Source organism: Protomyctophum parallelum, assembly GCF_964188405.1.
Source record: "Protomyctophum parallelum genome assembly, chromosome: 4".
Classification (NCBI taxonomy): domain Eukaryota; kingdom Metazoa; phylum Chordata; class Actinopteri; order Myctophiformes; family Myctophidae; genus Protomyctophum; species Protomyctophum parallelum.
In genome coordinates, this window is record NC_139700.1 from 56,614,750 (window position 1) to 56,629,959 (window position 15,210).

The 15,210-nt window shown below is 43.6% G+C and overlaps 1 protein-coding gene across 1 annotated transcript in view; it reads right to left on the minus strand.

The window, feature by feature from the left end:
- The window catches only part of LOC310857296 (unconventional myosin-Va-like), a gene marked incomplete at its 3' end in the record, with an annotated part of 109,748 nt that overhangs the window by 32,529 nt on the left and 62,009 nt on the right, over positions 1–15,210 (minus strand). Inside the window, exons 14-20 of the mRNA XM_083762909.1 lie at positions 14,166–14,249; positions 11,735–11,851; positions 11,275–11,372; positions 10,277–10,363; positions 8,401–8,509; positions 2,139–2,350; positions 292–448 (exon numbers count right to left, since the gene is read on the minus strand). Of these exons, the coding sequence (XP_083619035.1) occupies positions 292–448; positions 2,139–2,350; positions 8,401–8,509; positions 10,277–10,363; positions 11,275–11,372; positions 11,735–11,851; positions 14,166–14,249 (864 nt within the window). The remainder of the gene's footprint in view (positions 1–291; positions 449–2,138; positions 2,351–8,400; positions 8,510–10,276; positions 10,364–11,274; positions 11,373–11,734; positions 11,852–14,165; positions 14,250–15,210) is intronic.

A 15,210-nucleotide genomic window follows, 5' to 3' on the forward strand; every position in this document is an offset into this window, starting at 1 on the left:
GCGTTGTTTAGCTCGGTAGCAGCAGTAATAGTAATGCTAACCTTGTAGTAGCGTTGTTTAGCTCGGTAGCAGCAGTAATAGTAATGCTAACCGTGTAGCAACGTTGTTTAGCTCGGTAGCAGCAGTAATAGTAATGCTAACCTTGTAGTAGCGTTGTTTAGCTCGGTAGCAGCAGTAATAGTAATGCTAACCGTGTAGCAACGTTGTTTAGCTCGGTAGCAGCAGTAATAGTAATGCTAACCTTGTAGTAACGTTGTTTAGCTCGGTAGCAGCAGTAATAGTAATGCTAACCTTGTAGTAGCGTTGTTTAGCTCGGTAGCGGCGGTAGCAGCACTGGATGGTAACGGCGGCAGAGCGCTGTCTGCGGTAGCGTTTCCGTGCCAACCACATACGGACCGTCCGCTGGAGGAGCACGGAGGCGTTGGTGCGCCGCATGAGCCGCGCCAGGCTGCAAAGAGTTAAATAAACAACATGAGCCGCGCCAGGCTGCAAAGAGTTAAATAAACAACATGAGCCGCGCCAGGCTGCAAAGAGTTAAATAAACAACATGAGCCGCGCCAGGCTGCAAAGAGTTAAATAAACAACATGAGCCGCGCCAGGCTGCAAAGAGTTAAATAAACAACATGAGCCGCGCCAGGCTGCAAAGAGTTAAATAAACAACATGAGCCGCGCCAGGCTGCAAAAGAGTTAAAACAGCACTTCAGCACTGTAGCAAAGAAGGAGTCAGGGAAAACATGATGACATCATCTGGCCTGATGACATCATCATCACATATCTCCATACATTGGACAGTATAATTTACAGTAACTAATCATTTTGGAAATCACAACACTGACCTCATCAAACCCTGATACATGGTTTAATTCACCCCTTTTGCAACCAGATCTTGGAACTATCCCATTGAGACGAAGCGGGGTGCCTATGGGCTACAATGGAACTATCCCATTGAGACAAAGCGGGGTGCCTATGGGCTATAGTTCCACACATTGGAACTATCCCATTGAGACAAAGCGGGGTGCCTATGGGCTATAGTTCCACACATTGGAACTATCCCATTGAGACAAAGCGGGGTGCCTATGGGCTATAGTTCCAAACATTGGAACTATCCCATTGAGACAAAGTGGGGTGCTATGGGCTATAGTTCCACACATTGGAACTATCCCATTGAGACAAAGCGGGGTGCTATGGGCTATAGTTCCACACATTGGAACTATCCCATTGAGACAAAGCGGGGGTTCCTATGGGCTATAGTTCCACACATTGGAACTATCCCATTGAGACAAAGCGGGGGTTCCTATGGGCTATAGTTCCACACATTGGAACTATCCCATTGAGACAAAGCGGGGTGCTATGGGCTATAGTTCCACACATTGGAACTATCCCATTGAGACAAAGCGGGGTGCTATGGGCTATAGTTCCACACATTGGAACTATCCCATTGAGACAAAGCGGGGTGTCTATGGGCTATAGTTCCACACATTGGAACTATCCCATTGAGACAAAGCGGGGTGCTATGGGCTATAGTTCCACACATTGGAACTATCCCATTGAGACAAAGCGGGGTGCTATGGGCTATAGTTCCACACATTGGAACTATCCCATTGAGACAAAGCGGGGGTGCCTATGGGCTATAGTTCCACACATTGGAACTATCCCATTGAGACAAAGCGGGGGTGCCTATGGGCTATAGTTCCACACATTGGAACTATCCCATTGAGACAAAGCGGGGTGCTATGGGCTATAGTTCCACACATTGGAACTATCCCATTGAGACAAAGCAGGGTGCTATGGGCTATAGTTCCACACATTGGAACTATCCCATTGAGACAAAGCAGGGTGCTATGGGCTATAGTTCCACACATTGGAACTATCCCATTGAGACAAAGCAGGGTGCTATGGGCTATAGTTCCACACATTGGAACTATCCCATTGAGACAAAGCGGGGTGCCTATGGGCTATAGTTCCAAACATTGGAACTATCCCATTGAGACAAAGCGGGGTGCCTATGGGCTATAGTTCCACACATTGGAACTATCCCATTGAGACAAAGCGGGGTGCCTATGGGCTATAGTTCCACACATTGGAACTATCCCATTGAGACAAAGCGGGGTTCCACACATTACCATGAACGTACGTACCAGCGTGCCTGGTGACCTCGGGCGTATCTCTGCACGGTGACGGCTGCTCTGCGCAGTCGGAGGTAGCGGCTGCGCTGCAGCCAGCAGCGGATGGTCTTCTGGATGCGCACGCAGGCGGCGCGCAGCGCGTCCGAACGCTGCTTCTCCAGGAAGGCCACCTGGCCGGCCCGGAAGAAGATCTTACTCTTGCCGAACTGGTACTTATCCTCATCCTGAAACGACACGACATGACGAAGACGTTAGCATGCATGTAGAGCCTGCTTTCCCACGCCTGATTGGCTGCGTTAAAAAACGCTCTGAAAGGATATATGTGACTACATTTGACTGAGGGACTGCCATTGGATTTTTTATTTTTTTATTTTTTGCAGCTTACGCCTTTTATTGATTTTTTAAGGGACAGATAGTAGGCTGACAGGAAACGGGAGAGAGATGGGGGGATGACATGCGGTAAAGGCCGTGTCGGGTCCGGGAGTCGAACCTGCGGCACACCGCGACTGGATCACCAGTCCGGTGCCCAGACCGTTACGCTACGGCCTGGGCCTGGATTTTTTTGACATTTCGTTTTTTCATATGATGTGAAAGCAGTTTTGGAGATATGGCTTATAGAGTAATGTCTTGCAGAGAAACAGAGAGTTGAGAAAACAGGCTTGAAAAGGTTCACTTCTGTGGTCTCTAACATTACACCTATAGCTACATGTTTAAGCATTTATTTCATATTTACATGTCTTCTGTGGTCTCTAACATTACACCTAGCTACATGTTTAAGCATTTATTTCATATTTACATGTCTTCTGTGATCTCTAACATTACACCTATAGCTACATGTTTAAGCATTTATTTCATATTTACATGTCTTCTGTGGTCTCTAACATTACACCTATAGCTACATGTTTAAGCATTTATTTCATATTTACATGTCCTATGTGGGACAATTGAGTAAGTGGCTATGGCCAAATTTAGTCCAAGGAGTGTTTTTCATGCAAAACTACATGGAAAACCCCCTAATTATCACGTCACATGCTACTTAAAAAGCATAATGAAATTTAGATAATATTGCCTTATAATAGGTGTAGTGGCATTTGTTTCCAAAAAATAATGTTCCAAGATGTCTAGTAGCCACATCCGCCAGTTTGACACAGGTTTGAGATGACACGTAATGCACAGGTAGAAACTGGACCACAGTACTCACAGACAGACTCCACAAGGCAGCGATGATGTTGGCAATGGCGTTTAGTGAAAGAATGTTGCAGTACAGGAAATGCACAAAAAACGAAAAAATAAAATAAAGTCCCTTGCTTGTAAAAACACAGAATTGTCTTTGTTATGGTGTCTGGTGATACAGGTTCCAAAATAAGAAGAAAAAACACCCGAGAATCACGGTCAAAACTGTAGAGTTCCACGAGTCAAACGAGCGTCTCAAATCCCTCTTTTCCTCATGTTGCGTAACCAAACTAATTCCCCTCCTCAGCTGCGCATCATAAACATTAAATCAAACTTCAGGGGGCGCTCTTTACCAACTTTACTAACTGCCAAAAGTTATGTCTAAGCATGTAAAGCTGAACAACATTAAACATAAATGCAATAAGGCAAAATAAAAATATGAATTACACATTATAACCACTTTGGCTCTTATAATAGGTTATCAATAGGGCCATCTTGGATTAAGGTAAATGTAGGGTATTTGCAGTGATCAGACTAGGGTAGATTTTTTTATCCTGTCTAGTAGACACAGGGCTCCATTTTCGTCACCTCTAAACCCCTTATCCTTCAACTTATTTTCCTTTTTTATTTATTTTTTTACTTTTTTGAAAAACATTTTTTGAACAGTTGAACTAGCCAATCTACATTGACACGTGAGCTTGTAGACGTCTGTTGTTGTCGTCTGTTGTCGTTGGTTGCCATGGCTGCCAGTTCCCACCTGATGTCGTGTGGGAGTTCTGATTGGTCCAGAGCGTACTGAATAACTGCTACCTTACATAACGTCTTAAGACGAGGACTGAAGTCTAAGATGAACAGCTCATCAGAGATAGTTTCTCCTTTCCTGCCTCCAAAGAGGATGATATGATCTCCCACAATGCAACAGCACATACCACGCATTGGACATGGTCCTTTCCCCTTGGGCTCAACCTTCTTCCAGGAGAAGGTCTCTGGACTGAATTTCCACACATCATTGAAGTTCTGGTTACCGTTCCAGCCACCAAATATGTACAGCTCTCCATTGTAGGTAAATGCTGAATGACACCAGCGTCCTTCTGGTAGAAGTTGTGCAGAAGGTGTGTCCAGCCAGGCATTTGTCTCTGTGTCAAACACTCTGATGGTGTTGTAGACCCCCTGGTATTGCCTCATGCCCCCGAATACAAACATCTTGGTACCAATGATGGTGGCAGAGTGACAGTCTGAAGCAGGAGGTGGAGTTCCTCTGGTGTTAATTAAAGTCCAGACCATTGTGCTGGTGTCCAATGTGTAGATGTCATTAGTGTATCCAGTCAGCTTGGTCTCTCCTCCATGGATAAACATGACCTTCTCCACCACACAGGCTGAGTGGGAGCTCCTCTCCTCTGGAACAGTCCCAGAAACCCTGGGTTGGAACCATCTGTGGGCGTCAACATCAAATGCATAAAGCACATTGCAGTAAGGCTCCCCTCCCCAGATGTAGACTGTATCTTCAACCAACACAGCTGTGTGGCCACAGCGCCTGGATGGAACCTCAAGGTGACCGTCTCCTCTTCCAGGTTCCACTGGAGGTAACTTCTTCCAGCATAAAGACACTGTGTTGAAGGCATGGACATCCATCTGTTCCATGTTGTTGAAGGTCCCTCCATCATCACAGCCTCCAAAGGAATACAGATTGTTCCTCACTGCTACAGCAGCATGAAGGCCTCGCTTTGGTCCTCCTGCTTTGGAAACAGTCCAAGACAACATCACTCTGTCTGTCTGTCTGTCTGTCTGTCTGTCTGTCTGTCTGTCTGTCTCGCTCTCTTCGCTCTCTCGACGTCTACAGTAATTTTCAACACGGTGCATCATCTTATATCTTCTGGTGTGACATCACACGAGACACAAACTGTTGCCATGCACGCCTTAACGACGCCAATTAGTGCAGCTGTTCTTCATCTGCACCCTTTGAACTCTATTGCTATATTTATTACGGCTACTTTGGGGTCTATGGATCTATGGGTCTATGGATCTATGGGTCTTCCACACACTACAGCGTTCCCCAACACTGAGCTGTGTTGTATTTTGAGGCTGTGTGTGTGTGTGTGTGTGTGTGTGTGTGTGTGTGTGTGTGTGTGTGTGTGTGTGTGTGTGTGTGTGTGTGTGCGTGCGTGGAATGTGCTCAAGCTGACTGGCTGAGCACAGAATGTGATGTATGGTGATAACAGTGCCGCTCACGTCACGCGGGTGTGATATATTTCTCCATATCGCTGTGTGAGAGACAGTCCACTGAGCAACTCAAAGTGAGGCTGAATGACAAGCATTTTGCATTCTGGCTCTTTGAGGGGAGCTAGCGCCCCCTATGGCCAGCTTGGTGTGTTTGTGTGGACTCTAACATTACACCTAGCTACATGTTTAAGCATTTATTTCATATTTACATGTCTTCTGTGGTCTCTAACATTACACCTATAGCTACATGTTTAAGCATTTATTTCATATTTACATGTCTTCTGTGGTCTCTAACATTACACCTATAGCTACATGTTTAAGCATTTATTTCATATTTACATGTCTTCTGTGGACTCTAACATTACACCTATAGCTACATGTTTAAGCATTTATTTCATATTTACATGTCTTCTGTGGACTCTAACATTACACCTATAGCTACATGTTTAAGCATTTATTTCATATTTACATGTCTTCTGTGGACTCTAACATTACACCTATAGCTACATGTTTAAGCATTTATTTCATATTTACATGTCCTCTGTGGTCTCTAACATTACACCTATAGCTACATGTTTAAGCATTTATTTCATATTTACATGTCTTCTGTGGACTCTAACATTACACCTAGCTACATGTTTAAGCATTTATTTCATATTTACATGTCTTCTGTGGTCTCTAACATTACACCTATAGCTACATGTTTAAGCATTTATTTCATATTTACAGGTCTTCTGTGGTCTCTAACATTACACCTAGCTACATGTTTAAGCATTTATTTCATATTTACATGTCTTCTGTGGACTCTAACATTACACCTATAGCTACATGTTTAAGCATTTATTTCATATTTACATGTCTTCTGTGGCCTCTAACATTACACCTAGCTACATGTTTAAGCATTTATTTCATATTTACATGTCTTCTGTGGACTCTAACATTACACCTAGCTACATGTTTAAGCATTTATTTCATATTTACATGTCTTCTGTGGTCTCTAACATTACACCTATAGCTACATGTTTAAGCATTTATTTCATATTTACAGGTCTTCTGTGGTCTCTAACATTACACCTAGCTACATGTTTAAGCATTTATTTCATATTTACATGTCTTCTGTGGCCTCTAACATTACACCTAGCTACATGTTTAAGCATTTATTTCATATTTACATGTCTTCTGTGGACTCTAACATTACACCTAGCTACATGTTTAAGCATTTATTTCATATTTACATGTCTTCTGTGGTCTCTAACATTACACCTATAGCTACATGTTTAAGCATTTATTTCATATTTACAGGTCTTCTGTGGTCTCTAACATTACACCTAGCTACATGTTTAAGCATTTATTTCATATTTACATGTTGATTTCAGCTCTGACACTTATTACAGACATGCTCTAGTATGTGAAGAGTCTGCCTGTGATATTAACTAAAAAAATAAATAATATTTTTTTCTCCTGAAAAGCTGGAATTTGCGCGATCAGTCAAATCTGGTCACATATATTCAAAGATTTCCAAAATCAAAATCAAAGATAGAAAAATAGCCGATCTACAAGCTCGTTTGCTCGGTGCCGTGCTATGAGCTTGTAGATCTGCTATTTTTTAAACAGCTAAAGGAAAACATAATGCTTTAACCCATTCTGAACGGGAATCCATTTTGGTGTTGGCATCATGTCATGCTTTAGCTATTGAAAAATAGCAGATCTACAAGCTCATATCGCGCCACCGAGTGGCGCGCTACGAGCTTGTAGGTCTGCTATTTTTGAAAAATCGAAGGACGACTGACATTTTTAGAATCTGATCTCAGGTCAGAATGGGTTAATCAGACCAGTGTGTGTCCAGTGGAAACCTTGTATGAATCTGATCTCAGGTCAGAATGGGTTAACCACCAAAAAGGGGTTACTCCGCCCAGAACGGGTTAATTGATTGAGTTTACAGTAACGCTGAGGGGGGGGGGGGGGGGGGGGGGGGATGACACGCAGTGCAAAGGTCGTCGGGATGGGGGGGACTCGAACCCGCGACGCGCTGTCCGGTGCCCGGAACCGCTAGGCCTGGCCAGGCCGGACCGGACCGGGCCCGATATCTGACCTTCAAGCATTTCTTGAGATCAGACCAGTGTTGTTTTTGGCAGCAAATTTTCTATTTTAGTTTTAGTCATTTAGTCTCCTGAATAGTTTTCACTTAAGGTCATTACACACTGTCGAATTAGCGACGCGATGCGAATAAGCGATCTGAAAATGCGAAATATTGCATGTTGCAGTTCGCCTGCGAATCTCTGCAAAATACGACACCAGAGCGAACAAATAAAAGCGAAAACGGTCGCATTTTCGCACATTCGCACATTCGCCACTGATGTGGAAGCTTGCATGGACTTCAATTGTTTTTTTTTTTTAAATGCGAATTATTCGCACGAATATATCGCGTCGCTAATTCGCCAGTGTGTAATGACCTTGAGTCTTATAGTCACATTTTAGTCACCTGGAATGTATTAGTGTTTAGTCTAGTTTTAGTCGACTAAATGTCATAAGATTGTAAATCTACAGGCGATTTAATCGACTAAAATGTATTTTTGCGGGCCTTGTTGCCGTCATAATGACATATTTTACACACGTTATGAGCTTGTAGATCAGCTATTTTCAGCATGCAACCAAGTGTAAAATGACTTATAGTGGATCTCTTTGTCCACTAGTCCCTTCCTGACATTTTAGTCTAGTTTTTATTTGTTGACGAAATTCTCAGTATATTTAGTCTTATAGTTTTAGTCATCATAGCTTAGTTTTCATTTAGTTTCCATTTAGTTTTCTTCAGTGGAAAAAAGGTAGTCGACGAACATTCTTCGTCTCAGTTTTAGTCGAGGAAAACAACAGTGGATCTGACCTTCAAGCAGATCCTCAGGAGGTTCCTGCAGGTCTGCTTCCTGTCGGGAAGAACGTCCTTCCACCTCAGCAGCACCCGGTACCGGCTGAAGAACTCCTGATAGGTCCATCTGGAAGAGACAATATGATACAGAGCTGCTGATTGGTCCACCTGGAAGAGACAATATGATACAGAGCTGCTGATTGGTCCATCTGGAAGAGACAATATGATACAGAGCTGCTGATTGGTCCATCTGGAAGAGACAATATGATACAGAGCTGCTGATTGGTCCACCTGGAAGAGACAATATGATACAGAGCTGCTGATTGGTCCACCTGGAAGAGACAATATGATACAGAGCTGCTGATTGGTCCATCTGGAAGAGACAATATGATACAGAGCTGCTGATTGGTCCACCTGGAAGAGACAATATGATACAGAGCTGCTGATTGGTCCATCTGGAAGAGACAATATGATACAGAGCTGCTGATTGGTCCATCTGGAAGAGACAATCGTTTATTTTTATTTTTATATATATATTTTTTATTCCACGATTTTGTAACCCATTTTTCACCCCTGTGTCAATCATCTAATGTGATCCTGGGCTCTACACACCCTCCACCAACCTAGTCCCCATATATGGGGGACAAGGGGAGACCAACCTAGTCCCCATATATGGGGGACAAGGGGAGAGCAACCTAGTCCCCATATATGGGGGACAAGGGGAGAGCAACCTAGTCCCCATATATGGGGGACAAGGGGAGACCAACCTAGTCCCCATATATGGGGGACAAGGGGAGAGCAACCTAGTCCCCATATATGGGGGACAAGGGGAGAGCAACCTAGTCCCCATATATGGGGGACAAGGGGAGACCAACGGACTTGAACTCATGCTTCCTTCATGCCTGAGTGTCCAAGTTGCTCCTTTACACCTGACAGGGGGGAGTTTCCCTGGTTGGACGTAGCGCGTGGAAGGAACACGTTATTCCAACCAGTTCCTTTCCCCTCCATCAGGCGCCCCGGCTGGCCAGGGGGAGGCAGTTTAGAGACCAGGATTACTGCATGTTTTCTGTGAGGGTGCCTACCCTAGGGGACACGGGGAGAACATGTGAGGGTACCTATACCCTAGGGGACACAGGGAGAACATGTGAGGGTACCTATACCCTAGGGGACACGGGGAGAACATGTGAGGGTACCTATACCTTAGGGGACACGGGGAGAACATGTGAGGGTACCTACCCTAGGGGACACGGGGAGAACATGTGAGGGTACCTACCCTAGGGGACACGGGGAGAACATGTGAGGGTACCTACCCTAGGGGACACGGGGAGAACATGTGAGGGTACCTACCCTAGGAGACACGGGGAGAACATGTGAGGGTACCTACCCTAGGGGACACGGGGAGAACATGCAAACTCCACACAGAAAGGCCCTTTCGCCAACCCCGCCTCGGGTATGGGCACTGATGACGCGGAGGAGGAAACACGCCGCCAGCACCCACAGCGTCCCGAACGGGAATCGAACCCAGGACCTTCTAGCTGTGAGGCGACAGCACTACCAACTGTGCCACCGTGCCCCCAAGACAATTGTTTTAATACAACTAATTTCAGGGTTTGTTTATTTCTGTCAGACAGGGAGGAGTTTCACCTAGAGATGGTTCTGAGGTTCTAAGTGGTTCTAGAGATGGTTCTAAGTGGTTCTAGAGATGGTTCTGAGGTTCTAAGTGGTTCTAGAGATGGTTCTGAGGTTCTAAGTGGTTCTAGAGATGGTTCTGAGGTTCTAAGTGGTTCTAGAGATGGTTCTGAGGTTCTAAGTGGTTCTAGAGATGGTTCTGAGGTTCTAAGTGGTTCTAGAGATGGTTCTGAGGTTCTAAGTGGTTCTGGGTGGAGACACCAACCTGGAAGGAAAGCCTGCAGCGGAGATGCGAATGGTCTCCAGGATTCCACAGGCTCTGAGCTGCTGGACCACTCGGACTGGATGCAATCTGGACCAACACAACACACCACACCAACAACAACAACAACAACAACAACAACAACAACAACAACAACAACACAACACACCACACCAACAACACAACACACCACACCACAACACAACACAACACAACACAACACAACACAACACAACACAACACATAGAACATTTCATGGTAGAGGTTCAATGCCTTGCTCAAAGGGCACGTCAGCGGTGGTAGTTTTAACGTGCCGGTCCGGGGATACGAACTATAGCGACCTTTCCGATATCAAGACCGCTCTGCAAACCGTTCGGCCACCCTTAAGGTCACTAGTCTCACAGAGTTTAGGGGTTAGGGGTGAGTTCACTAGTCTCACATGGTTTAAGGGTTAGGGGTGAGTTCACTAGTCTCACAGAGTTTAGGGGTTAGGGGTGAGTTCACTAGTCTCACAGAGTTTAGGGGTTAGGGGTGAGTTCACTAGTCTCACAGAGTTTAAGGGTTAGGGGTGAGTTCACTAGTCTCACAGAGTTTAGGGGTTAGGGGTGAGTTCACTAGTCTCACAGAGTTTAGGGGTTAGGGGTTAGGGGTGAGGTCACTAGTCTCACAGAGTTTAGGGGTTAGGGGTGAGTTCACTAGTCTCACAGAGTTTAGGGGTTAGGGATGAGACTCACAGAGTTTAGGGGTTAGGGGTTAGGGATGAGACTCACAGAGTTTAGGGGTTAGGGATGAGACTCACAGAGTTTAGGGGTTAGGGGTGAGTTCACTAGTCTCACAGAGTTTAGGGGTTAGGGGTGAGTTCACTAGTCTCACAGAGTTTAGGGGTTAGGGTTTAGGGGTTAGAGGTTTAGGGAAGAGAGACTCACAGGAAGGCGTCTTTGTGGTCGTTGGGTTTGATGGGTTAGGGTTTAGGGGTTAGGGTTTAGGGAAGAGAGACTCACAGGAAGGCGTCTTTGTGGTCGTTGGGTTTGATGCAGCGGATGTAGTGAGGAGTGGTGCTGTTCAGGATCTCCATCAGGAGGTGGAGCGACTGTTTGAACTGAAAGACACAAACAGAGATAAAACCACGGCACGGTACGGTTGATTTAGTCGACTAAAATGTATTTTGGCGGGCCTTGATGCCGTCGTAATGACTGATTTTACACATGCTGAAAATAGCAGATCTACAAGCTCACAACGTGTCGCAGCAACCAAGTGTAAAAGGACTCATACTGGATCTCTTGTCCACTAGTCCCTTCCTAACACTTTAGTCTAGTTTTTATTTGTTGACGAAATTGTCGGTATATTTAGTCTCACTTTTAGTCATCATAGCTTAGTTTCCATGTAGTTTTCGTCAGTGGAAAAAAGGTAGTCGACGGACATTTAGTTTTAGTCGACTAAATCAACCCTGGTGTCTCTCACCTGCAGTCCAACGGTCTTCCTGTGCTCTCGGTGAGCCGGGCCAGAGCGGGCCGTCTTATTGGGCGACGAGGACGTCGTCTTGGACTCGTCGGCCAATAGCTGCAGCAGGAAGTCCCACTGCAACGACAACGACATCATCGCTTCAGCAGTGGAAGGTTTTAACCAATAGCAGAGAGGTCTATTACACGGCTTGGTGCAATGCTTCATTCTGATTGGTCAATCGCCACATTCAGCGGTGCGTTATGTAAGGGATAATGTCTGGATAGCTGGTCGATAATTACCTTGCTGCTCTTCAACAGGTTGAGGTGTTATTATTACTATAGTTATTGTTGTGGTTACCTTGCTGCTCTTCAACAGGTTGAGGTGTCATTATTACTATAGTTATTGTTGTGGTTACCCTGCTGCTCTTCAACAGGTTGTGGTTATTATTATTACCATAGTTATTGTTGTGGTTACCTTGCTGCTCTTCAACAGGTTGAGGTGCTATTATTACTATAGTTATTGTTGTGGTTACCTTGCTGCTCTTCAACAGGTTGAGGTGTTATTATTACTATAGTTATTGTTGTGGTTACCTTGCTGCTCTTCAACAGGTTGAGGTGTTATTATTACTATAGTTATTGTTGTGGTTACCCTGCTGCTCTTCAACAGGTTGAGGTGTTATTATTACTATAGTTATTGTTGTGGTTACCCTGCTGTTCTTCAACAGGTTGAGGTGTTATTATTACTATAGTTATTGTTGTGGTTACCCTGCTGCTCTTCAACAGGTTGTGGTTATTATTATTACCATAGTTATTGTTGTGGTTACCTTGCTGCTCTTCAACAGGTTGAGGTGCTATTATTACTATAGTTATTGTTGTGGTTACCTTGCTGCTCTTCAACAGGTTGAGGTGTTATTATTACTATAGTTATTGTTGTGGTTACCTTGCTGCTCTTCAACAGGTTGAGGTGTTATTATTACTATAGTTATTGTTGTGGTTACCCTGCTGCTCTTCAACAGGTTGAGGTGCTATTATTACTATAGTTATTGTTGTGGTTACCTTGCTGTTCTTCAACAGGTTGAGGTGTTATTATTACTATAGTTATTGTTGTGGTTACCCTGCTGCTCTTCAACAGGTTGAGGTGTCATTATTACTATAGTTATTGTTGTGGTTACCTTGCTGCTCTTCAACAGGTTGAGGTGTCATTATTACTATAGTTATTGTTGTGGTTACCTTGCTGCTCTTCAACAGGTTGTGGTTATTATTATTACCATAGTTATTGTTGTGGTTACCTTGCTGCTCTTCAACAGGTTGAGGTGTTATTATTACTATAGTTATTGTTGTGGTTACCCTGCTGCTCTTCAACAGGTTGAGGTGTTATTATTACTATAGTTATTGTTGTGGTTACCTTGCTGCTCTTCAACAGGTTGAGGTGTCATTATTACTATAGTTATTGTTGTGGTTACCTTGCTCCCCCTCAACAGGTTGAGGTGTTATTATTACTATAGTTATTGTTGTGGTTACCTTGCTGCTCTTCAACAGGTTGAGGTGTTATTATTACTATAGTTATTGTTGTGGTTACCTTGCTGCTCTTCAACAGGTTGAGGTGTTATTATTACTATAGTTATTGTTGTGGTTACCTTGCTGCTCTTCAACAGGTTGAGGTGTTATTATTACTATAGTTATTGTTGTGGTTATTATTACTATAGTTATTGTTGTGGTTACCTTGCTGCTCTTCAACAGGTTGAGGTGTTCTTATTACTATAGTTATTGTTGTGGTTATTATTATTACTATAGTTATTGTTGTGGTTACCTTGCTGCTCTTCAACAGGTTGAGGTGTTATTATTACTATAGTTATTGTTGTGGTTACCTTGCTGCTCTTCAACAGGTTGAGGTGTTCTTATTACTATAGTTATTGTTGTGGTTACCTTGCTGCTCTTCAACAGGTTGAGGTGTTATTATTACTATAGTTATTGTTGTGGTTATTATTATTACTATAGTTATTGTTGTGGTTATTATTATTACTATAATTATTGTTGTGGTTACCTCGCTGCTCTTCAACAGGTTGAGGTGTTATTATTACTATAGTTATTGTTGTGGTTACCTTGCTGCTCTTCAACAGGTTGAGGTGTTATTATTACTATAGTTATTGTTGTGGTTACCCTGCTGCTCTTCAACAGGTTGAGGTGTTATTATTACTATAGTTATTGTTGTGGTTACCTTGCTGCTCTTCAACAGGTTGAGGTGTTATTATTACTATAGTTATTGTTGTGGTTACCCTGCTGCTCTTCAGCAGGTTGAGGTGTTCTTATTACTATAGTTATTGTTGTGGTTACCCTGCTGCTCTTCAACAGGTTGAGGTGTTATTATTACTATAGTTATTGTTGTGGTTACCTTGCTGCTCTTCAGCAGGTTGAGGTGTTATTATTACTATAGTTATTGTTGTGGTTACCTTGCTGCTCTTCAACAGGTTGAGGTGTTCTTCGTTCACGGTGTCTTTATTCTTCTCCAGGAATCCATCGCACTGGTACTCCACCTGGTTAGCATAGCATTAGCATAGCATTAGCATAGCATTAGTATGTCATTAACGCGTGAATTCCGTTTGTGTCCGAGCACCCGTCGGCCTACCGACACTGCCCGTCGAGGTTACTCCGTGGTGAGAGAGAGAAATAAATAATACAACGACAGCTTGGAACGACAGAACGACAGAACGACAGAACGACAGAACGACAGCTTGGAACGCGCGACAGAATGCAGCCTTGGAACTAACTTGTACGTTTAACTTTTGTAGAAGAGGCAAAGTTATTGTTTATCAGAATCAGAAGACTTTATTGCCATTACATGTAAACATGTTAGGAATTTGGTTCGGTGAACAGCAGAGTGCAGTTATGACATTTAAGTGCAAAAAAGGACAAGATAGTGCAAAAACAACATTGTGCAGAAAGATAGTGAAATTAAATAAAATTAAATAAATACGTATAATGAATAGTTTCTAGGACAGTCAGCTTAAGTCAGTCAGTCGATTCCACTCAGGGGGAGGGTAGAACGGGGTCAGGTGGTGAGGAGGCTGGGGTGTGGGGGTGGGGGGGGTGGACCAGCAGAATTGAGGAGCCGGATTGCCATGGGGAAAAAACTGCCGTTTGCTTTGATTGAATAATTGATTGAACACGTATGTTGTACTATGTGTGTTCTAAATAAAGTGATGTGTTGATTATCGTGTATTAGACACAAATCATATTGTTCAATCAATTATTCCATCAAAGCAAACGGCATGAACAATATTAGTTTGCCTTTTCTACAAAAATAAAACAACATAATGTTAACATATTTTTTTTGCAAAAAGGGTGAAGTTTCCATTTAGGGAAAGTGTATGCATGCACTATGTGTACTATGTAAACTCTTCATTTACATTGTCCAGCCATTCAGTTAAAAAAAATGCTATTGTTATTATTTGGGGACCCCCCAAAAAGAATGTGGGGACCCCCGAGAGGTGGAGA